Below are 26,222 nucleotides of genomic sequence, written 5' to 3'. Positions count from 1 at the left end.
CATTTATCCAACAGCGGGATGTGAGTCTAACCAAGCTTAGTGCAGTAAACATGCAAGTACAGGGCTTCCTTTGAGTTCAAACACCAAACCTTTCAGAGCAGTCCCAATGACATTTTAGATAGGGTTTTTTTTCCCTGCACTGTGAAAGGTTCTGCACAGTGGGGATCTGTGAGCACGAGTGTGTTGATGTAAAGCCAATACCCTAAATCAGATTCACTGCAGAAATGTGGTATGGAAATGGAAAATTCCTAGGTTACCCTAACTCCGAAACTTTTTCCGGTCAACATTCTTTGGCCCAAGTTCTCATCTAAACAGCACTCATAACCTGGAGTTATTTGTTAGTGGATACATTCCACTAACTGACTTCAGCTTCAGCATTGCAAAGAGGAATAAGGCACTTTACTTTAAAACACACAGAGAGGGCAGTCTTTGATTCAGTGCCAAAATGCCCCCATAAGACAGACCGCATCCAGAGTGCCTCCGCTGTCCTATTAATAATGCATTCTTGGTTACATTCTGTCCATTAATTCGGGGCCCATTTTCTTTTTTCATGCTTCTCTTTTCCCCTTCAGCCATTGCTTCCTCCTAAAGTAAGAGCCATATAAATCAGGGCTCTCAGTCTCTATTACAGCAGACTGATGGCTGCTTTCCAGACAAGCAATCTCTGTGGACATCCCTATTCCGAAACCACTGTACCACAGTCTCAACTTTCACCAGGCTCTCTTTGGGGGAAATGTTCAGCATATGAATGTTTGGAAGAAACTCAGCATAATAGCAAAACTATAAAAATGTCTCTAATGCCAAAAAATGATTTAGAATCTTGACAAATGTTTCTACAGAATATGAAATTGCAACTCCTTGTGATGTTCATAAACCAAAGCAGGAAATCTGCACAATGCAACTTGTGCATGAAATTGAGATTTGGAGGGTCAATTTATCATCCGGTGCTAAGGCAGCATATTTATTGTAATATGATCTTTGAAGCAGCAGTGGACACAGGTAACTTCAGAGATGTACAGCAGTAGCACACTCCATCCCTCTGGTGATCTATCATGGCTTGTGTTGTGCTACTTTCAGTTGCATCTTCTGGCACTGGTGGTGAGGGAAAACGTGTCATAGTAAAAACACAAACTCGGTTCAGTTCCTCCCCTGAGAAAGCCATAGTGCCCGTAATATGCAATATTGCTTTTTCACCCAGAGACGTCTTGTCTTCTTTCCCCCAGGACACTAAAGTGGGACAGTCCAGAAAATAGCATGTATGTAATATGTGCACATTATAGTGACAGGTATAAGTATGCATTCTACAGTTACTAAATCACTAGGACAGGCAGTCCGCAAGGTTACCAGCGAGTTCCATTTTTAGGTCTGTATTTAAGCTGAATTTGTTTGCAAGTCAGAATAGTAGGCATAGTTGTCAGAGGTCCTGGAGTTGACTTGAGTTCAAATATTTTACAGCAGATCTAATTAAGATTGTTGGATGAGTGTCAAAACATCTTCAAGACCAAAGTCCATTCATCCTTTTGATGTGGTACTTCATGAACCTTGCTGTGGTTTAATTTCTCAAAATACCAGCACAAAATGCCAATCAACTTGAATTAATAATCATTCAACCAAACACAGTCCAACAGATATAATATCATAAGTCAAAATGAAGAAGTGAATGACCAAGTAAACAAAGTGTCATAAATCACAACAGTAACCAATAGGAACTCACACTCTTAACATACCATCTTTCTTCAATCTCTTTGAGCTTCCAGACAACAGGATCTTGAGGATCGCTTTATTATCCCGCCACTAAGCCTTTACCGAGTTTGATTTATATTCTGAAGAAACGTGCTGGGCAGATGATTCTATAGAGCAAGCCTCTCAGCAGACGGAGACATGTTAGCTGGGGATCACACAGACACAGCGGGATGTTGGGGTCACTGTGTCACAGACCCTTCCTTGTGCTCTCATGAATCCCGGGTCATGCAGATGTTGACTGTGCCATAGTAAAGCTACATAAAGGGGTCGAAGCGATTCCCCGGTCACTATTGGATGCTAGTGGGGGGTGAATGGGAATTACAAAGAAACAGAATTGCCTGTTTTTAAAGAAGTACAATTTCTGTCACAGGTAAAACGCATCAAATTCCTCTTTGGCCCAGTATGTATGCTGAAGAGCAAAGTCTTAGTCATATCTACCGTGAGTACTTTGAGAGCAGAGTTGAAAATGTATAAAACTGCTGTCATGGAGCAACTCCCTGGTGAACAGTTTAATCCAGCGTCGTTAAACTTCTCAACTCTTCTGGGCTTTAACATGGCAGAAATGCAGCTATAATCTTACGGCATTCACTGCTAAAACATGTGGGGGTGGGGGTGGGGGAGCTCCTGTATTGTGTCTGTGTGTGTACTGTGCCTCCTTAGCTCCAATTTCAAGGTTTCCTGCGTGGTTGCATATCTTGGAAGTGATCAGAAATCAAGAGCTCTGACAGTGATATGGTTGGACCCCCCGGGGTTGGTTGGTTTCAAACTGCCAGGCCATTTTCCTTACTCAATACCAGATGGCAGGTTAAGCTGCTGCTACTGCCAACACTGAGGATCCTCACAGGGATCCTCCATACAATCTAATGCATTTTTCTCCAACCTAAACGAATTCCAGTTTCACTTTAACACTCGGGTTGAGATTCAGTTATCAACAAGAGGTCAGGCAAAAAAGCTCCACAAATACTGAAATTCAAACAGGGATTCTGGAAGACATATACGAGGGAGCTTAAAACAGGCTGAAACAACAAACATCACACTAAATCATCCTGCAACAGTGATTTCGGATGAGAGATGAGGCAATCAAACAATCAAGTTATTACACTATCTAAACATCGGCCCAACAGATGGTGGACTGGAGTGATAGCACTATAAGAAGGGGAACAGCTCGTCAAAAGGCAGCCAAGCATCTTGTAAAAAGTAATGTGTACAGAAACATCTACACAGGGAGCTTCATAAACTGTTTAGAATGAGTGGCTGTTGTTATGTGATGGTGTGTTTAGGATATAACAGTGTTCCACAATTGTTAGAAGCTCTTCTTTTTCATATCTCCATTCATGTAGAATCTGAAGTACCACACTGCCCTAAACACCATTATCAGGTTGTAGAAAGAAAATCACACAGCTTCCCTTTCATCAAATTTTTAAAAGGTTCCTTTGACAAGAGGCACCAGCGTGTTAAAAGCAAACCTGGTGCTGCTTACCAAAGGTTTACTAAACAGAAGTTCATTTATGTCCAAACAGACTTGGGCTGTAGCAGTAGCAGTTATCTGTAAAGGGACAAACTTTCCAAGTAGTCAATCACTGAGCTGACACATGCATACCTTATGTCACAAACACAGACATCTTAAGAGACGGTGCAGAAATGAGAACCGTTGCCTAACAACTTGGGAGTGAAACCATCAAAACATCCATTGAAATAAGGCTGAGCAAATGTGCAGCCTTTATTACAGCGGTGTAACAGCAGTCTATTAATAGACGAGAGAGAGAAATTGTTTGGCTGGATTGCATTTAGTTGCCAAATATAATTTGTCTGACAGGTTAATGTTCTGTATACATGATTTGCTTGACAGATGATTTTGTGTTCCAACCATGAAAATGATGCATGCTTTCAAATTGGTCGGACTGTTAATTCTATCCAACAGGCATGTCGCAAAATAACATGTAAAATAGAAACCCGGGGAGAAACCGAGTATGTGTGGTGTCACATTACATCAAGTCAAGCCAGGTTTATGTACCACATATACCAATATCACATAGAAACTCTCACAAGGGTTTGCAGTGTGGTTCCTGACCCAACCCAAAGTTCTCTAGAAAGACATGGCAAACACTCCCTAAAGAACCTTAACATGCAAGGGGAAAAGGGAGAGGAATTCAAAGAGATTCCTTCTCAAACAGCGAGGTGTGTCAAATGATCATAAGTTGTCAATGATAAGGTAAGATGTTATATTACCTGAATAAAAGATTCATTTAATATATTCACTATTTGTTTTATACCGTTAAGTCATCTTCTATTCACTGCTCACTCTGAAAGTTACATCTGGACACTTTTGTCTGTTTTCCAATAAAACTTTATTCCGTTCAAACCATGATGACTACTTCCAAAAAGCCTCACCAAAGATTTGAGGTGTCCAAAATTGTAATTAGTACAACGTTTACCTGCCATGGGGCTAAATTTTACATCACCAGCCACTTCCTTCTGATAATCATATGACCGAACACTGCTCAAACATCTGATATCACTTGTTGCGGGTTCCAGAGAAAAACAGTGGCTCCAGAGAGGAAATGTACTAATTTCTATGACTCATACTTTGACCTTTTCCCTCTTCGATTTGTTATTTCTTATTCCTGAAAGCCATTGTAATGAGAACCCCAGCTTAATATCCAAAAATAGTCATGCGCTTACCAATTACCAAAGCTTAAGCAGCCAAATCCCATCCCATTGTCTGCATTCAGCCTTAATTTATTCTGAAGTAAGATCATTTTGTGGCCAGAGCAACCTAAAATATTTCATCTTCTTCCCAGGCATTTCCATTTGCATGAACCACCCCTTAAAAACCTCTCATATGGATCCAAGCAAAGTGCCCCACTTCCATCATTAAAGACGATCTGCCAATTGGTTAATGGTCGAAACAAAGCCTGATGGACCTTTCCTCTCCCAGTGGTCAGAATGGAGACACTCGACCCTCATTCACAGAATTTGATTTAAGACACGTGGGAGTCTCTAGGACGAGAGGAAATAAAGGAGAGGTGAACTGATCTGTTCTGTGTCAGAAAGAGAAATGCCATTGAAACAGAATTTACCAATCTGAGTGGGACAAATAGACATGTTTTCATCCACTAGACAGAGGAATTTAATCCCGTTTTGCAGGTCGTAATGCAATTGCTGTACTGAATTTCTCCCATAGCAAAACACACAACAAATGTAACTTATTTTAATCACTACCAGTTTTTGTTCAGCAATAGGCTTCACTGTCAAATATCTTACAACAGAAGGACCTTACTTCACGAGTTGCTCACAATTGTTAAGGATGTTTCTCAACATGACAATGAAGTATATAAAGACTTAATGTTCGGCCATATAATTGGAAACATGCTTGCTGATTCTGAAATCCATTTCAGATTTCAACTGCGCTGAAAGCCGCACATCAATGCAACTAATCTTTGACAAGTTGTGCGATCAAGAGCGAAAGTAAAGCAGCAATTATGAACACTCTCACAAGGAGGAGGCTTGGAGGCATTGGTGGTAAATTTACCGTGACTATAAACAGAGGCACACTGGAGAGGAAGGTGGCAGAACAAAGCAGAGTAAGCAGGTTAACACAAGAGTTCAAATAGCATCCCTACTTAATCAGCTCCTGTGAGTGCAGAGAAAATGTCCCACTTAGAATTGAGCCTTTTCATGTGGGAACAAATGGCACAGAAATCTGAATAGCTGCATCTGACAACTTGTACTGTATATAAAAAGACAAAACTCACAAGCTCCAACATGATGGCCCTATGGGCTACACACAATATGACTCACCCGGATCTATATAATGCTGCCTTGCATAGTGTAACAGCAGCTGGATTGAACAGCATCTGAAAAATGGATTTAGTGCGATCGGCTATTAAATCATCCTGAAAACTTCGCACACAAACAGCTGCAGCGACTGCATAATGCAGCGTAAGAATTCCGTAAAGATAAATAAATCTAAATGTGTTGATGGTAAATAGTCGATCCTCATCACAAAGCACACACAAAAGCACATCACATGCCAAGACAAGTGAAAACACAAAGAGAGGAAAAAGGCAGCGGCGCTCTTATGCGGTCTCAACAGCTGGTCTACGCCCGACAATTAGAGATTAAACCCGGCGAGGAAATCTCACATCTTCGCCCTGATAACTTCAAATACACAACAGCACGTATGAGCCGCCAAATGTGGAAAGAAAGCTCCTGCAAAGCAACTGACAGTCAATGATATAGTGAAGCCCGCAGTCAAATAAGTATGGATATACAGTGCTGGCAAACGTCTCGTACCGGAGAGAAGCGATACACGGTGCACGCAGCATTTTAAAAACTTGGAATGTGTACCTGTGTACTGCAAGAGAAACATGGTCCAAACAAGGCGAGGTGCGTTTACGGCCGGTCCAACGCTGTAGGACGAAGCGTGCGGCGTAAAATCCTTGACTGGAGCCCGGGCTCGTCCCCTCAGTCGGTCCGCTCCGCTCGGCAGACTGGACTGCAATGAGAGCAGCCAGGCGAAGCGGGACCTTTTAGCTACAGCGAACGAGCCCGCCCTCCCGACGTGACCGGTCCACAGCTGAGCCGACTACACGCTCGCTCGTTTGCCCGAGAGAGAGGGAGAGAAAGAGGGGGAGGGAGGGTGTCGGTGCGACGGTGGGCTGCAACAATTAACCGGCTAACTCCAGCGTCAAAAAGGCGAGTCCGAGTCCGAGCGGTCAAGGCTGGATGGTGTAGTGGTGCCGGAATCGCCCGAACGCGATGTCACCATCTCCGTTCCAACGCAACAAAAATCGTGCCGTGCATCTGATTTTTCTTACAGCAGTGTGTTCCACGTATGTCAGCCAACTATAATAATTACAAAAATAAACAAGTGAAATCGCCCAAAACTTCCCACGGAGCTGGTTCTTTTAAGAAGGTGTCATTCTGCCGGTTGCCAGCTGGAGGAGGAGAAGCAAAGTAATGTCCAGTCCAGCAGCGTGATTATAGCGTGGAGAGGCTTTCCTGCCTTCCAAATGACTCGGGAACTGTACTATGTGGATAAGACATTCATTTGTGGAGGGCCTGCCCTTTCTGGAGATCAGAACCAGTCTTTTTACTCGCTGTTGACTCAAATTTAGCCATTTAGTAAAAACGTACTGTATGTCTGAGGGTCAGAGTGTGTTTGCACGTTTTGAACTACAGTGCCTGCATTCATCTTCTCCTCTTTCGTTTTCTGTTCACACTTTAAACAGGAGACTGAGTGTGAGACCACAGGGGGGGAGGAGGCAGAGAAGAGTGTGTGCAATATCTCAGATATCAAGACTTTATCAGGGGTTGATCAGGAATGATTTTAATGGAGTGTAATCCTCTTATTGTGTAGGCATGCGTGGACAACATGTTCATGTTTATGCAACAGCACTGAGCACAAGATTAATTACCCTCAAGGGTCAATAAATCCGATCAAGCCCCCTTTATATTTTCAAACCTGCAAGCAAGGTTTCTACTTTATCACACATTGTGTATTTTTTTTGTCAGTGGCTGCTACTGATCAGTTCAATTCCACCTAGATGTGTGTGTGGAAATGTCAGTGTGAACCCTAATATGAATGACAGGTAAAATGGCTGAGTGAACAGTATTATGTTTTTTATAATTAGACAAGCTGTGTGAGAAATATGTGCATGTGTGTGCGTGTGTGTACCAGGGTTATCACAGCTCTGCATTATAATTCAGCGTCGACAGGTAACCGCATTGGGTGTACCACCAGCCATGGTTGGCAGTGTGTTATCTCAGAGAACATCTTATTTGACATGTTTGCAATTCTTTTTCATGAGAAGATTTATCCCCTTTTCTAGAACATGTATTTCTTATGGAGGGTAAAGCACAGATAATATGACTGGCTGTTATAAAGATGCAACGTACAACTCTAGATGATGAGAACATACATCTACCAAATGTGGGCTTAAAGGAAAGGGCGATAGTCATACAAAGACACAAATACACACATACATACAGGCAAAATTGAGGTTGCAGAGTGTACATTGAACAGCTTTGAACACTTTGTAAAAAGAAGTCTACTGGTTCACATTATTTTCAACTTTCCCCTTCCATTAAGACCGCCTCCACTGCCATTCCAACATAATTTCACAGGTTATTTAAGGTGTTTACAAAAGGCGAGAGTGCCAGTACATGTTTTCCTTAACTCAAAACTGTTCGCACTGTTCTGCTACAGAGGCGACATTAGACTTAGAACAGTAACTTACAGCAGTGTGTCTTCCATCTGTTTTTGTAAATGTCAGTAGTGACTCTCCCAACAGCTCCATGATTGATGTAGAGGAACAAATTGTGTTAGTTCCTTATCAAACAATATGGTTTGTTCAATATGCAGTTATTTGCTGGAAACAGAAGGCGGAATTGTTGACAGTCAGCCACAATTGATGATGTCAAAACAATGCAAACTAAAAGATGACGTGCAGTGTAAAGGCCGACTGGGACCTAGAAATGAACGTGTGACTACATTGGAACTAGGCTAAAAAGCTCCTTTTAGGTTTTACTTAACTCCTACAGGAATATGGCGGATACAGAGGGGATATACAGGGATATGCTCCTGTGTTGAAGCAATGATAAATGTGACAAGACTTTAAAATGCCAAGATAAGAACATCACTCTCTCTGACAGTGATTGTTACATCAAAGCACAAGCCTGTGGTATTGGTTACTTCTTAAAAGTGACTCCTCTCGTTTTTACACCATACGATAAAACTGGTTAGATTGATGGACTGTTCTGGAACAAATCAAGGAGTATTTACCCTGTTTTCATGTAATTAACCCAAACTGTGAATTGAACTTGATGACAAATTAACACAGGCATCTGTTTTTGACCGCTTTCTGGATGAAGTGCATTATATTCTATATGCGGACATCAATGGATGCAAAATTTAAGATTATTAGTCAGAGTTACTGTATATGTTATTCATCATCTACGTTTAAAGTTATAAAAACCTAAAGCAACCCACTGTTTTTCACATCGTCCATGTTTTTACCACAAAGGACAAACAAACAAAAGACTTTACAGGCAGAATTCAATTACCCATGTCAGCCAATGGTAATGAATAACAGCCAGTGCATGCAATCATTCAATTTCTGTGTCCCTAAGGAAAGATGTTTGTTGGTTCTCTTGGGTTTTTTATTTTTTTTATAACAATGGTGTTCTTTCTGTGGCCTACATAGTGTAGCAAAACATCCAAATCAAACTCTAATCTGACTCTGTGTCTCTGCAGATCAAAGCAGCCTCAAAGTGCTTCCATGATTTGTATGGGAACTTATGAATTAGTAACATTACAGCTTCTTTCGTCACATAAACTGGCTGACTTGGAAGTGAAGTGAATATTTTATTGCTTTCTACCGTTTCAACATTTTAGAGAAAGCGTTATAAAGGTGTCAGAGAAAATAAAGATTCTTCCCCAAGTCAGTCATCATGACTAGTAGATGGAAAATGGATATTGTTCAGCTCCTCTCCTTATCCATTTAAATATTAAATCAGGCTCAACGGATTTGTTTTGATTTATTTGCATCATAAATGAAAGCTGCACTATGTGAACACCTTGACATCATGGGTGTACTGTGTATTAAAGGGCACGTATCATAAAGACAGACATACATGCTGCAATAAACTTGTTTTGGGGCAATTCAAGACCAATGGATTTGTCTTTTGGATGCCTGAATCTGTAGTTTTTCTGTTTTAACAACGTTCAACACATACTCTTTTGTACATTGAACTTAAAACTAAAATGAGGGAAAACAAGAAAAAGCTTAACATGTTCCGTTGAGAGAAAAAGACATCTGCATTTCTGATTTGCACTCATTACTTCCCTGTACACTTAACAGATGTATACATTTTTGTCCAATGAGATTTTGGTACTGATTGCCTGCATCTCATTAGCAATTAACCACATCCAACACTATTGTTTTTACTTAATGACAGTACAACATGCTACAAGCTGTGGCCTTTCCAGTTAAACAATTGGGCTCATAGCAGCTCCATAAGGCCTTTCCATACAGAGAGAGGATGGTATTTGAAAAGGTTCTGCTCAGCGGAAACGCTGTCAGTTAAAATGAATGCGGTGGTATTTGGTGTCATCCATTTTGAAATCAATGAATGCTGTGTTTGTAGCTGAGGCACGAGTGAAAAATGTTATTAACTCCCCTGCCCTCTATAAGAGAGCTTGCATAGTCTGCAGTCCTGAAGAAGGCAGACACCTCTGTCTTTTGGGTTGTTGCTTCTTATCTTTGACCGCTGTCTTCCTTAATTCTTCCCTTTCTAATTACTTTTCTTCTCCCCCCTATTTAGCTTAAGTTCCCTGAGTTGACTGATGGTTAGCAGGTGATCATTTGGACAGGAAAGGTTGAGGTGACTCCCCAGCTAAAGTCACACCTCATTAAAAGAGATGCCCATTCCACATACTGGTGTATTCTTATACAGATTGATTAAATGGCATGGGGAGGCATCTGAGGGTGACATACATATATAGTAGTGTGATGTGTTTTGCATTGCAGAATTCTACATGCTACAGTTTTCCTGATGTGAGGCTTGGTGCCTTGATGGTTCTAAATCTCATTTGGCAAATGGTTTAGTCTAAATTTAAGACGGCCATTGCCCACTCCACAGAATATTCTCCTCAGCATGAATGTTGATGTAAATGGGTCTCAAACCGAGTGCAGAATTAACTATTAACCCCTCTGCGCCATTTAAATGTTGTTAACATCACAGTCTGCTCTGCCATCATTCACATCCCGAGGATCACTTGAGTCAAATACCACTCATATGTATTGCTACAAATGTAACCACAAGTAGGGGTGATGAAAAATCACGTTTGTTTGGTCTGCAATATTATCGCACAACATTAAACTGCTGCAAGCCCTCTGATTCAAGCAAAAAGTCTTTATGAGAGCATGTGGGCACTGTAATGCACTTTGGCAGCTGGGTTGCGTGGCATGCTTCTTGCAAAACCTGTAACCAATTGCCATCAGCCTTACATTGTCCCATGGCTAACATTAACACAGGCGTAATGTCTTGTAGTCACACCTCTAGCTCCAGCCAAAAGGTCCACTAGAAATCATGGTAGAAAATTTGGGATAACAAAACCCCCCGGAGCTAAGTGTGAAATTCTATCTACTGAATCTGTATCCTTCCGTTTCAACTGTTCCAGCCTGGTCACCTTGCACACTTTTATTGCATGATGATTATATAAGTAAAAACAGCTGTAAAAGTAAGACTCTAATGGTGAAAATATGTTCCTTCAGAACAAAGGTCAATGTCTTGTCCAACCTTTAAAAAACCCAAGTTGTAGATGCGGGCCAAGAAGCTGGATCACATGTTCTGCATTAGTACAAGTGACCTTATTCTGATTGGAAGTGGCTATCGAAAAAACACATGGAGTAAAAATACATGGAAAACACAAGGAATCTGATACTTTCCTTTCAGTCCACATTCATATTACGTAGAAATAAATCCTGAAAAGTATCCAATACCTCTCAGTGCAACTGAATTTCCCAGCAATTGTGTCTTACGTGTCAACAAATGTGACACTGTTCAATTTTGTCTGCATATGACTGACATAGCAGCAATCACTGCAAAAGGAGCTCTAATCCATCTTGTTGGCATGAAAATATAATTAAGTCATTTGAAAGATTTGAATAATTATTTTCTGTCTTATTTACATCAAGTGTGATGCTTTGTTTACTTCAGTCTTTGAAACTAAAGCCCTGGACATCAAGACCTGTACTGAAAATGTAGTTATAGTGAGGGGCGAAATTAAAAAGTGGCAGAAATTGCTGGTGCAAGACATCAATGAACACACTCCAGACAATCTAATATTCCACTTAAAGGCAGCCACATGTCATGGCGCATGTTGAATACCAGCTGTGCCACTGTAATTCAAAAACTTGCGGTGGAGATGTTGGGGAGTCAGTTTATCAGCTTATATCTGTCCCCCAGCCGTTGTTGAGACATTGATCTCAATTTGGCTCGCTCTCCTCCTGTTTCCTGTCTGAAAACAGACCACCTCCACTGCTGCCAACACAGGGGAGATTAGTGCAATTCAGGGGTGAACACAGACAGAGAGTGTGAGGAATGAGGAGAAAAGAATTTGAGGGGCACATTCCACTTTTCCCATTTTCACACCTATGCATGCCTGTGTGATGGCTGCAGAAAGCTGGCATGACGGTCCGATTGTTCGTTTTGAGAAGTTACAAAACAAATTGCTGAGACAGATCCCATAAATCTCAAAAGGGCTTTTCTCTATTTTTTAAGCCTCTAGAGAAGCACATTGGCTGCAGCATGAAATCAGCTCAAATGCAGCTGATTAGACCTACAGTATCTTGAAAGATGCTGTAGGTCAGATTCTTATTTCTGCCGACAAGATGTGGTGAAATGGTTTAATCTTCCAAGTTTATCCAAACTGTCTAAAAATGAATAAAAGGGAAAATGTAGCATCTGTCATCTATCCTTTGAAGTCAAAAGTTGTGAAACACGTAACCAATTGGAGTGTCGAAGTACCTGTCATTGCTTATGTTTGTCAAAGTAGGAAAGTGGCCAAACAAGAGTCTAGAAACATACTTCAAACACAATCATTCAGACAGTGACTCATGCCCATTGTTCATCGTGAGTTGCCAACAACAGATGTGGTGGCAATTCCCACATCACTCGTGTCCCTCTCCGTCTCCTAACATTTTAATCAAATTTACTTTACGCATAATTATCAGCAAGTCATCCTATTTCTTCTAAGACTTTGATGGAATCCCAACAGTAATTTGATGCTCTAGCAAAGAGATTTATTCTTTTCATTTGAAAAAAAAAATCTTTGCTACAAACACAAATAAATCAAAAACAAGAGCTGACCTCAGACATCCTGCTGTTACAAACTGAGTCATACAATTTTCTGGTACATATTCAACTACTTTCCAGAACGAACTAAATTCATAAGAAGTGATACAAGACAAAGAGAAAGTAAACAGACTGCCAGCCACATACTACAGTGTAACTGGCTATATTTGCTTTGCCACAGGGCTGTTCAAGTGACCGACAATTCAATGCAGAAAGTGGAGTCTAAAGCGACTGAACCAAATGTGTCTTTTTGTTCACACAAATGCAACTAAATTAGTTGCCACAGTGAGTAAGCGCACAGTCAAAAGAAAGGGAAACCAGGCACCTTAATTAGCTCACAGACTGACCTGAGACTACTTTTAAGAGCCCAGTGCTCATTTAATGGAGAAGGCAGAATTGGCTGGATTATTACACCTACTTAAGGCAAAATAAAGTGGCAAAACATGCAGGGCAAGAGACAGAAAAGGGAAAGACGGGACAGAGGAAAGTACAAGAGAAAGCAGACCAGAGGAGTTGGAGCAAGGGAGGAAAGGCCAAACATCAGACAGGACATTCATTACCACCCGACTGACCTGCATATTGCACAGTGTGAGAGTAATAGGAAAGGACACACTTGTCGGGCCGAAGCCCTGTAAGAAATGTGGCTTTCACTCTCCCTTTTCCACTGTCTGCTTTATTTTATGCAGTCTATCCGTTTCTTATTCCATCCTATTTATATCATAAGCCACTGTAGCCTCCCTTGTGTTTGAAAATACAGTAATAACACCTCCAGAGGCCCTATTGATTTGCAAATGTATTTCTAAGAATGGCTACCTATCAGCAAATTGTCCATTTAATGGGGGCTATTACTAGTTTTCCCTTTACTGGCCCCTTTCTTCCAGTAGCAGTAGCGAAAACCAAACATTCCCATCAGCGAGTGTTTCTTGTAGTGGGTTTGGACTGTTTAAGCATATTGACGATGGCACTAAACAACTAAAGCTGCAGCTGTGTAATCCCTCAGATTTGGACTGATCTTAACATTTTCCATTTTTCAGTTCAAGTAACACGTTTGAACTGCTATGTCATATTGCATTGCCACTGCCCTTAATAACCTTGTAAATAATTCACACACTTCAATGCTGTGCTCTCTGTTTCCATCTAAGAGGCCATGGCATTCATGCAGAAATGTCCTTATCATGATAACTACACAGATTTGGAGGTATTAATAATGCCACATGTATTTGCACCATCAATTTATATATTACATTATATTTGCGTATTTTTGCTTGCCAGATTAAATGAGCTTTCATGTCATTTATATGACAGTGTGTGACACTGCTCTTTATCCACTCTTGAGCTGCATATGAATCATATTTGTAAGCGTTAATGAGATTATGACAGTCTGGATCAAAGCATTGACGCTAATAATAAAGATGACAGACTGAGATGTGCAAAGAAAAAAAACAAAGTGAACATGAAAAAACATAAGCCTGATAAAAGACTGTGAGACCATGCAGCAACTTGGTAAGTTGTTGCAGATGAGAAGAGGTTTTGAAAGAAGAGAAGAAGACGAAAAGACCTTTATAGCGGCAGTGACTGTGGTATCAAGTGTGTGAAGTAAATCTGTTGTCAACAAACCTTCTTTGTTTTGTGACACGCCATCTGTCACTTGAATAACTACTTCAGGCACTGTAGAAGTAAACCTAAAGGACCAAGTACTTAAAACAAAACAACTACAGATCAAAAACTGAATAGCTTGAGCAGAGATGCAACCAGCCATGTTATAGTTACAACCAGTCTGGTGTTATCGGAGGTGTCGCGACAATTTGTGCCACTTTCTGAAACATACTTGCTGTGCCCATGTGTGGCATAAACCGTAATCTCTACTGATTGGTGGATAGTGTATGTAATGTAACACGACTTCAATGTAATGTAAGTGATTAAAACACTGGACTACCCATGTCTATTTGAATGTAGCTACTGTCTTGTCCTGAAAGGTCTACTTAGTATAGAATATAATGGGGCATATGCCAACACACAATCAAGCCTCTTACCTGTGGCTCTGCTTGATCGGTAGTCGTTGTACATACTAGGGATGCAGTGTCACATGTGATCTCAGCTTCTCTGGTCCTCCCGCAAATCTGTGGCAGAAAAACAACACCGAGTACAAGATCAGTCAGTGTTTCCTCTATTCATGAAAAAAAGCCACAGCTACTCAACCCCAATGTATCCTTTCTGTAGCTGTTCAAGGACACACAGCAACAGAGGCAGTTCAGATGGCCCACAATAAAAGGGCTTTGTCTTGAATGGGGGAGAAGACAAACAAAGGAGAATAAAATTCATCTTCTTCTCCAAGAGACACAACCTCCCAGCTTTGTGGAGCCGACGCTCATCTGAGCCAGAGAGGGCTCTGAGGCTCGGGAGGGTCCCATTGACTGCATTATTAACACTTAAACTGGGGGATCAGCATAGAGGAAATACAAAACACAGCCAGAGAGATGAGCACTGAATTCTATAGTGCATTTCATTCCACCGAGAAGGGCCCTGAGGGTGCCGTGATGATCAGAGTAATTGGCTTTCTCCAGCTATGACAATCTGCATCAGTCATGCTATGCCAACACACTCTCAGGCCACTGAGAAGGTCACAGTGATCCCCAAACCTCACTCCAGTCTGTTCAGAGCCTCTGCATTCCTGCTGGCAGAACGTAAGCAGCAAAAGCTAAATCATGCATCTATGGGATTTTACCTTGGGTTCAGTGACTTATTTAGATAGTTTCATGAGATCTGTGTGTCAATACTTGACCTTTTGCAATTAAATAAGAGCATATTGTTAAAAGTTACAACTTTCTTTGCAAAATACATTTTCTAAGTATGTGGTTTAATTGTAACGTTCATATATATTCCTTCAGTTATTATACAGTGCCATGTGTGTTCCATAGTGGTGTTCTTTTCAGTATGTGATTCAAAAAATGTAAAATGGCACCAATGTGACGAAAATATAAAAAGCTTGAGTCAGTTCTGCATGTCAGCAGAAAAAAAACTCCCCGACTCGGCACTACTGCTGAGGGTTGGAACTATCACTTTTTTTTTATCACCGTTTTAATTGTGATAATAAAATAGGCAAATTTTAACACTCACAATCACAGTGATTAAGTAAAAAATTAGCACATTGGCTTACACCAGCAGTAGATTTCCATTAAAAGTGTTAATGAAATTCAGCCCGCCCCTGCTGAAGACAATCTCAACTTAAGCTCCAACAATAACAAAATTACGTTCAGTCCCAGTGAAACATTTCTTTTTCATTGTTCTCCAAATGAAATCCTCCACAGCTGATATGGCATCGTTACCTAGAGCAAAGGGAGTGTCCATGTTTGCTCAGTTCTTTATGCGTCAGGCTCTGAACTTATCAATTAGCCTCTCTGTATTGTATACGGTCTAATTAAAAGCATTAATGTGTCATCCTGTCATCCAACACGGGGCTCCTCTAACTAACACACAAACAAATTAATTCAGTAGAGACAATCTGATGACATTAGTACAACCTCTTGAAAAAATTATTTAACGAGATGAAATTCAATAATGTAACAATTGTGCATTCACTCACTGTGAATGCTGTATTGTTTCTTTTGATCCACACAATTCAAATATGGAAAGCCAAGGATAATAATTAAAAGTGATTGAATGACTGACATGGTAGATATGGGCTCTCAAAGAATTAATATTTCCCCAGAAGCCTTTAAAGCACACCATAAAAAAATACTATTGCCATAAAAACAACGATGGCTCGTGACATAACTGTTTGCAACTGTTGCCTATTGGAACAATGTTGTAAAAATCCAAAAGAGCATAAACGACTACCAAGGAGAGCACTGAACCAAGACTTTTTGGTATTTTGTCCTGAGCTTGAATTGAGATTATGTGATCAGAGAATGCTCAGAAGAATATAGAAGAGTACTACATCAGCTAAACTCCGGATCAGACAATGTTTACAGCCAGACTACTGCAAAACAATCAGACCTGCTGTTACCATAATGTGTTGCACATTACTGCACAGTCCATAGGTAAACAGCAGAGAAGAACAAACAGCAGCTCATTTTGACTGCACTGCATTGCTGAAAGTATGTGTTGCACTTGTACCAACAGGCATTTGATCCTGTAAAAAAAAAAGAAGGAAAATATGACAATAACAGCAGGTTTAGTTTGGAAAAATATGACTTTTTTCCATGAGGAGTTCTTGGGCAATTGCATGCACGACTTCAGCATATGGCATCCATCTCTCTTTCCACCCACTTTCCCATCAAATTTATTATTACCAACATTTTTCATTTCTACCCACTCAGGATTATAAAACGTTATTATTGTTAATGAAAAAAACTTGTTGAAGAAAAGTCAAGACAAATAATTATGAATGATGCAGTAGAGTGGGAAGTTCCCACCATTTTCTTGAAATCACTCACTGAAACTGTGATTTACATCCAGCAGACCCGCTGAAAAGACTTCAGATTGTAGACAAACGCTGGGAGAGTGTTTTAGAGGGTGTTTTTATGCAGAGAACAGCAATTGTTGCTCAAAGGGCAGAGGGAAAAGCAGTCGATCCACTAGTTAGAACTACACAAGTTACTTACAACGATTTAAGGGTTGATGATTGGTCTCATTTTGTAGCGGTAAAAATGTCTCAGGGGCATTGTACACAACAGTCCTATTGGTGATTGTGCATGTTTAAGTGGTAAATCAATAGTGCAAATGGAAACGTCAGTCCTACTGCTAGGAAATATCATTAAATGTTAATCTGTCTTGTACATCCCCTTGTGATTTCACCTTAGAGCTATTTATTGTGGTTCACTGAAGAGTTCCATGTGTTTGATGTGCGCATGTGTGCGTCTCACCATATGTATTTTCACACACATTGAAGTGCATTAGTCATCTTGACGAATGCTGAATGAAAGCGCAGAGGCCAGACACCTGGGTCTAGCAGGGATCAGAGGAGCCACTCAGTGAGGAGAGGATTATCAGAGTCAACCAGCCCGTATGGTGATGGAGGAGGGAGATAACCCATAATAGTTGTGACAGGTCCATTCATCTTTGCTCGCCACAGCAGGGTAACAGCGGGCACCAACCAAATTCAGCCTCTGCAGCAATTCCCCCACATCGGATGAATCATTCTAACTTCACCAGAACTGATCAGCACTTCACAAGCAACTGTCTCGTTCCTCTACTGTCCTGTAGCCGTCCCTCAGCCTGCGTGCTCATCTCTGTGATAAAGCACCTCCACTCTTCAACAGGAGCATTAAAGCCAGACAAGGCTTTTACATTGTCTGAAAGCCACAGAAATACTGTACGGCCACAACCGTATATCAAACACAAACATGACCTATTTTTGAGAAGGAAGAAAAGCTCAAGTACTCAGAAGAATGAATAAAAATACAACATGATTCTCTTCCTTACTTTGTGCAACAGTCTGTTTTGTCCCTTGGCTCCGGCATTAATCACCTTTAAAACATCACGCCATAGTACAGAATCCATTTTCAATTCCATTCGCATAATGGTGCCAGAAAAACATTCACATCTATTCTTGGCAGATGCTTTAATCCACAGACGCATACATGTGGTATTGCAACTTCATGTGTATGTTAATGGACTGCATTACTGTCATTTTCACTGTAATCACTGGACTGTTACATATTAGTTTCCCCGTTTTTCCCCCTGTTGAACTCTTTTCTATACCTTCCCTATCATGTATACATACAATTATGTGGCCTGGCTCCACTGTTGCATTGAATTTAGATGCACGTTCACAGGATATTTTGCTGCTGCATGAAAATTGCTGGTATATAACTTTGTAATAGAGAGGGAGGAATTCTAATTTTCACTAGCCAGAAGTCAGGGGGGTTATGATAAACACAATTTTGTGTCTACACACTGCTAAGCCTGGAAATAGAAAGCTTAAGAGTTATGACATACATTTTTGGCTCGCCAAAACCAAAATCATTTCTACATAACACAGCACTGCAACCTCTGCATAGCTCTTATGTGTAAATGCTTCATAATTCTGACCAGGTCAATAAATGTTACGAGCTTTTTACAAAGGTTTACGTTGCTTCTATTGTGTGAGTTTGAAGACATTCAGCATGTTGTTTTCAGGATAAGAGCAAATCGTCCATATATCCTCAATGCTGCCATATAGCGACTGTTGGAAAGTGTAACAGGTTATAGAAAGCAGTTTTTAAGAATATTATTTCATTGTCACATATCAGAAGTGGATTTGGGAAAATGTAAATATTGACTGGCTTCATGCAAGTTCACATTCCAAAAATCGAGATGCTTTCGACTCTTTAAATATAAGAAATAGTAGCTGTAAATGATGTGCTATAATTCTAGCAGGAGCTGTTCCCACACTTTCACACACATGCAATCACGCAGAGCAGCGTTTGTTTGTTAATGCCTCATGCTGACATGCTGAAGAGATGACAGTCTGTCAAGGTTTCCTACACACAGAGTAACAAGACGTGTGCGAGATGACAGCACCACCATGCAGAAAGACGTGATGCCAAAACATGTTTATAAAAACATTTTTAAAATGAATACACAAAAGACTGAAGCAGGCCAAAAACCACTGACATTCCATTTGTTTATCCTATTATTTACCAGTGGATGATGAAATATGAGAAATATTCAGCGTAATTCAGTGTAAATATGAGTTCAGGTGTGAATCTTTTTTTCAGCCGATTGGGTAGCCGTTGAAGTCCAAGTTTAACATTACACATATAAAGATTCTTTTTTAAAAGATTAGAAATACGTAAACTGGAATAAAATGGCAAATGGAATGAGCATATAGCAACTATTCCCCACCAAATAACGTTCAAAGAGAAACGACTGGGCACAAGATGGATGCATCTCCTATTCGGACATGCTATAAGCTCTCTACGTGAGTGGCAAAACCAGAGGACCAGCACTATTTCCTCTCACACCAAGACATGAAACAAGAAAAAGGAGACAAAGGGAGGAAAGCAATAACACGTGTGCAGCCTCAGGCACAAATTAAACTGTATTTTAAGTTTATGGGAAAAGCTCACATAAGCCTGTCGCTTTTTGTTGATTAAGTATTGCACAAGCGAAGATACTTTATTGTCTACACAAAATAATAAAATAGATGCAGTTCGGAAAGTGCTGGTAATTAACAGGCCAGAAATATCATTTAACTCGACAGGAATAAAAAGAAATATATACTGTTACCATGAATCTAGCCGTGATCATTGTCTGAGATGCTCCTCTGGGGGCAATTTGGAGAGAAGGAAAGCATCCAACATGCATCAAAATACCGCCAATAAAGAAATTAATGAACCTAACCCGGCTGCTTTTCATAATCTGTAAACACCACTGCCATCCTGTGAGTCACAGGACAGCGGAACTGACAGCCTCAATGGTGGTTATGGGAGACGACCTCATTGACTGAAGTGTTCCATAACGGCAGGCTTGGGAGAGCCTTTCGCTCGGTTATTTATGAGTGGGCCTGGAGCCAGTTCGCGTTGTTTAACGGGCACAGCTACGTGTTCTCGTTGCATCCATGGCCAACTAGGGGGTTGGGGAAATCATTTTCTCTTTCACACTCACGGACACATTGAGCTCCAGCCCAGGATACAACTCGCTACTGCCAAAAGATGCCCAATTTCTACTCAAAAAGGGAAAAAATAAAGATAGAGAAGCAGAGACAGTGTTCGGTGTCTGCCAATAGTTTATTACATTAATTAAAAGATGACAATAAAGAGGACCAATGCAGTTTCATTGTTAAGATCTTAGTTAGCAATTAGGAAAAGATTTGGCTTTCTGGTCTGAAAAATAATAAACTCTTAGTGAGGCAGTCTTTCAGTATGAAGACAATATACTATGTATTAGAACATTGGGTTAATAGTAGCCCTACTTAAGATACCCCTTTAGTCTGAATATGTGGCAGGAAAATGGTTGAAAAGAGCAGAGGTGTTGAGTCAACCACCCCCTGGAAAATAAAAGTCAAAATGTAGTCTTGCATGTGAAGGGGTAGATTGGGCTCAGCTCTCCCCGTCACATATAATTACGTCAGGGAAGGAAGGTAGGAGGGCAGAGAAAGCTGGGGGAAGATGAGAGGAGGAGGCCAATGCTGTTCCAAAGAACAGACTCACCTCTTAATCTATGACTTCCTGCTAAGACCTAAGACACAGGGACCAGAATATTAAATTCATATCAACTGAGGTATCGCTATTACCAGGCTTAATTCTGTGACAAATCGATAAAGAAATCCAAATTATAGCCCATCTGCGGGAAATCCAATTCCAAACAGTCACATTATCGACAGCCCTCTTCCAGTCGCTCTGGTAAATGGGGTTGAATAAGGTTTTGGAGACCTGGAAACAAACTCCAAAGCACCTGGCTTCCATTTTATTATACTTCAATGGACAAAGCTACTGACTGAGCTGGCAGAGGAATTACCTTATATCACCCTGTATTAAAACACTCTACATGGGATGCTTTTAAAATCCAAAGAAAATAACCACAGGCCGGATGATATTTTTTCAGTTATTAATTCTCATTTTCCTTTGATACTTGTTTTTGCTGAGTACAAAGAGGGAAAGGTAGAGCCTTACAGCCAGATTACATATTTATGAATATTCTCATTCTGTTCGGTTTGCCTGATCTACATGAAAGTGAAATAAAAGTAGTAGTAATTACGCCACAAATAAAAGGTGTAAGAGCTGTGCATAATTCTTACATCTTTTCATACTTTGTATACCACAATAAATGATTTACAATATTTGAAGCTCTTAGTTGCTTGAATGAACAGTATTTATTTTATGATTACTCAACAAAATAACCTCAAAATTCCACCATTCCTAATAATGACATTAAACTTTCCATTGTCCCTGTACACATTAAGAAGAGGCAGTGTCATTTATCTTGTCAACTGTGTACTCTCCAGGGTCAGAGCAGAGTGAATAGCCTTTGATTGAAAAGCAGATGAGTCTGTTCTGCTGGACCCTTAACAGCTAATTAGCTTGTCTCAACACTGAAGCCTCTTCCGATAGGAGGCATGAGCTGCGTTGAAGCAGAGAGAAACAGTTCAGCAAACGTCCGCAATTAAACTTCAGGGTTACTTACAAGATGCACACAGCCCATGAAGGTTCTATGCTATTATCCTCATTCATTTGTTCCATAAGTGTTTTCAGAGACCGTCTGAATTCACTACAGTGGAATAAAACCACAGCCCAAGTTCATTCGAGTATCAAACAGCGTGATAAAGTGTGTCCTTCACACCACTGTTCATAACCACACAAAATGAAAGTCTTATCGTCTCATTTTGAACTAGCATTTAAAAGCTGGGGTTAAGATTTACAGTACAGAGGACATATTTCTTAGACTTGGGGTAAAGTGCAAGTCATTAGAAGAGGAATTATGAATCTATTGAATCTTTCATGATAGGCGTTCAGTATTTTTTGCCAACGTTAGCAATAATTCAAACTGTACTTAGGGTTGTGTGTAAAACACTTCGCACAATTACAATGTAGTTGGAATTCCGATGAGATCAGCGAACTGAAAAGCGATGGCCCACGGCCCCAATCGCAATTATTTTGGTACGATTTATTTAATACTGCTGCTCTGACATTAAGGCAAAGCTCTTTTTTACTCTCCTCACCTCTTACCACGCTGCAGTCATCCCCCTCTTCACCAAATCTTCAAGCAAGGCATAAATAATTCATTGTCGGAAGAAGACACAATGAATACCAATTCCCTCATATTGCCTGGTGCCATTATCAAGGCTGATTGAGCTACCTGAGCTCATTTGCTTCATTGGTGGTAACGTGTCTGCAATCTTAACCCGTCAGATCAGCGTGCTCACACCGAGGTTAGCTGGAAGCCTGGTAGACTGACAGGTAATCCTTAGTCTGCCCGGGTGCCGGCCTACATGGGGCCAAACTGAGGTAATAAGAAGTGCATCAGAGAAATTCTGTGTGAAGATGGGGTTATTTGAGGGATGTATTTACAACATTGTGACTTGTATGCCGATTACTAAACTAAGGCGAGACTCTGTAAAGTGATTTTCATGCCACACTTTCATGACATATTAATGGCTGCCTGGGAGGGGAGAAATAGCTTTAAAATGTATAGTATGCTTTGGAAGAAAGAACAATGAATTCCAATTAAGAGGTAAAGGGGGCTTCAGTGATTTCAAAATTGGTTATAAAATATGAAAAAGATATATATAACAACTTTAGGGAGCGTCATACCCGAGGCCTGACTATGCACATTTTTGGATACTAATGATAGTGGAAGGGCAGCGAGACAGCACCAGAATTAAGAGTTAATATAGGATAGCAATACATGAAAATTCACATTTCTTTAAAAAGTAAAAACAGGGAACAGTGAACATATTTTCTTGTAACAAAAGTTAGAACATTTCCAAGTTTCAGCCTATGAACTTGTTCTCCCACTATCTCCAGACTGCTACAACTTACATAAAAAAGTGACCTAAAAAAGATAAAATTTTTTACAAATTTTCTTGTTGTATTCATAATCAGCCCGCATCCACAGAGCTCTTAGCAAGCTTCATTAAAGCCTTTTTGCACTGCGGGAGCTTTTTCTTCATCAGGTGCCATTTTGGTACTGAACTAAAAACTCCTTCTCCTGGGTGAATAATCCACAATAATGAGAATGAGAACAAGGACCTCCAACTCCGTGTACATCTTCTAGGTAAAGCAGTTCCTAATTTACTTCTAAACTGTAGGTGCAAACGCTTAGTAAAGTGTTCTCACAAGGATGTTTCATGGCACACTACACAGGAAAGAATATCTATGCTCATTTTTATTCACTCTACCCCACGTTTGTTGGATCAAGCGTTATTGGTCTAATATCGTGCAGCATGGGTGAGCTATAAACGGCTTTATAGGACTTGCGCTCATAATGAGAGTAGCTCCATTGCCTTGCTACCTGTTTCCTCACAAACTAAGCTTGGCACTCAGCAGACTGCTCATCTTTGTCTGGTGCAGCTGACTGATGGATTTCCAAACTCTGCATCAGCCAAAGCTATTAAGTGGTCTGCTGGAGCGAAATGACTTTACTGTTCCCAGAGTGCAACATTAGGCTCAGCAATTCCTGCCTGCTATTGTCTGGGGCCACTGTGACAAAGTTAATTTCTTGCTAGACAAGCACAAACACTTATGCCGACACACACAATAAATAACAAAAACACACAAAAAAAACTGAATCAGCCGAATGACTCCATTTTCTCCTATTGCTTGTCGGAAAGATTCCGGTCGCATTAGGTGACCCTTGTCAAATGAGTTTTCTTCAAGTGAATGGCTCCTTCTGTTCATGCTTGGACATAGTTGACATTGTGAACCTGTAATAAGTCTGAACCCATTACGTAATAATCGCCCACTTAAATGGCTTATTCATTCAGTGTCAGAGCAAGGACTAGATCCAAGGTTTGGTGCAATCATAAAATTTAACCTACTACTGAGTGCAGTGTCCAAAGCCAACATTACAAAAAGGACACACTATAATAAAAAGCTGTGGCTTCATGGAAGGAAAGTGTGAGAAAGGAGTAAAAAGGATGCAAATACTTCTGCTCAGGGCTGTCTGTTTTTAATCTTCTTTATTCCTGGTCCTATCTGAGTCTTTTCAGATAAATCCTCCTCTTTATATTCATGGTGACAGACTGGATGGCGCAGGCACCTTGTGGCACTGTGTTATTTAAGTTTGCCAAACATGGAGCTGCTCCCCTGGTCCAGAACACTAGCTGTGGGAATTGCACAGCGGCTTATGAAGATGCAGTGCAGATTCAGAACAAATAACGTAGCCTGAGGATAAAAAGAAGACCGAGGGAAAACACCGCCTAATGCAAGCTCGTTGCATTAGTGTGAAAGAAGCAGGGAATGAAGCTAAAAAGCCAATAAACTAAAAATTAAAAAAAATAAACCTCTGGTAACATTAAGAGCATAAAGTCAAGTACCGTTCTACCTTCATAAGTAGCATAGTGAATAGTGCACTCACTTTGAGTCATTTGTGAGAAAACACACTTGGGCCTATTCCTAGATTTCAAATGGTGTGCATTACAGAGTCACATCTCCTTAAGACGTTTATCTCAACGGGGAGGAAACATTTATAAAACTCGTCAGTAAAAGTCTTAAGATGAAGTGTCTCAACCCACTAAACGTTGTCGGTAGAGAAAAATGCCAAGAATATGAATGGACTGTGAATTAGCCTCTTATTTAGAGGCAAGATCAGTAGCTCCATTATTGATCACAGTAATATGGCTATTATGAGTTGTCAGGGCATATATATATATATATATATATATATATATATATATATATATATATAAATATACTGTACATTGATGCATTGAGGCATAAATGACATGGCTGCTGACAAACATTTTTACGTGTTGTGATGGCACTTTGTTTTTGACCTTGGTGTCTGACAGAAGAGCTTCGTCACTGCCTACATGGATCACACACACATCGTTTGTACAGGCTTTAACAAAGAAGATGTGAGTTCAATGATTTCTATTGTAAGAGTGCTGAAGCTTTCCTGCAGTTCTCTGGCTGAGGAGCATAATCCCACTAATAAAATCTAAATCCTGCTTTATTCATTATATGGATCATGGCTTAATTGCATTACAATTGTCTATCTAAAGTTGCAAGACGGAAAAAACCCCATCTTTAAAATGAGGTCTGCCTGACAGTATGTTTAAAGTAAAGAATTTAACTGGAACAAACTGTCAAGAGTAATTAGTCACATATCCACTTCATTGTAGCTGCACTGCGTCTTTGTCTGAGGGTCTTATCTGGCTATAGAGCACAGAGCTCTGCACTGGTGTCTCTATTGGCACGGTGATGGAGCGAAGGCCTGCCTGCCCAGATAAACCTCCCTCTGTTCCCCCAGCAGCACAGCGGGCTTCATGTTTGCTGCAGGTGTCACAGAAAATGTTCCCATACTCATTAGACTTTAGCACTGCTGGTGACATGTTGGCACCTCTGACGGGAAACGATTGAAGGTGGGGGGAAGTGATGAAAGGAGGGATGGAGACAGGCAACACAGGAACTAGACGAAGACAAGGGGAAAGTTAGATAGGGATGGCTTTTAAAGGGCTTAAGATGCAGCGGGGAAATAGGTAAATGACAACATTGATTTGAATCGGAATTGTTTTGTCACCACAATTCAACATCTGTACTGCAGAAAGCTCAATCACCGGTAATGTTGTTAAGTAAAGTATCGCCTGTAAATGTTGATCATCCTAGCATGCTGAAAAAGCAAACTAGATGATACTGCTGAGTTACAATCACACATTTTCAGCAAAACTAAAAAGGAAAAGAAAAAGTGCAAAGAGGAAGAAGTCAAGCTTGGAAAATAGTGTGTGATGATGCCTGCACCCAGGGAAGAAAAACAATAAAGGTTGAAGTAACGGCACAGTAATGATGGCTGTGGTTGCTGCTCCAAACCTGTCACTGGGGGAAAACATTGTTATTCGGAATATTTCGCTTCCATATTGTTTCCGAGTGGCAAGACACTGGATACATGCAGTCATAACTAAATGTGCAGAATTCTAATGAATGAAGTGTCTCCTCTTCAAAATAAGGAAACATCACCAAGAACGAGTAATTTAC

The 26,222-nt window shown here is 40.4% G+C and overlaps 1 protein-coding gene across 4 annotated transcripts in view; it reads right to left on the bottom strand.

Annotated features, from left to right (window-relative positions):
- The window catches only part of LOC142999399 (ecto-NOX disulfide-thiol exchanger 2-like), a 131,415-nt gene that overhangs the window by 84,590 nt on the left and 20,603 nt on the right, over positions 1 to 26,222 (bottom strand). For 3 of the 4 annotated variants that reach the window (XM_076148938.1, XM_076148937.1, XM_076148939.1), the window contains one exon: positions 14,640 to 14,726. In XM_076148938.1, coding sequence (XP_076005053.1) covers positions 14,640 to 14,673 — 34 coding nt within the window. In that variant the 5' untranslated portion in view covers positions 14,674 to 14,726. Of the gene's footprint in view, positions 1 to 6,093; positions 6,359 to 14,639; positions 14,727 to 26,222 lie in introns of those variants that run through there. The other variant, XM_076148940.1, reaches the window with a different exon arrangement.

The sequence above is a fragment of the Genypterus blacodes genome, unplaced genomic scaffold (assembly GCF_046128005.1).
Source record: "Genypterus blacodes isolate CSIRO-AG114 ecotype Tasmania unplaced genomic scaffold, CSIRO-AGI_Gbla_v1 ptg000044l_1, whole genome shotgun sequence".
Lineage (NCBI taxonomy): Eukaryota > Metazoa > Chordata > Actinopteri > Ophidiiformes > Ophidiidae > Genypterus > Genypterus blacodes.
This window is presented reverse-complemented; position numbering and strand designations above follow the sequence as displayed.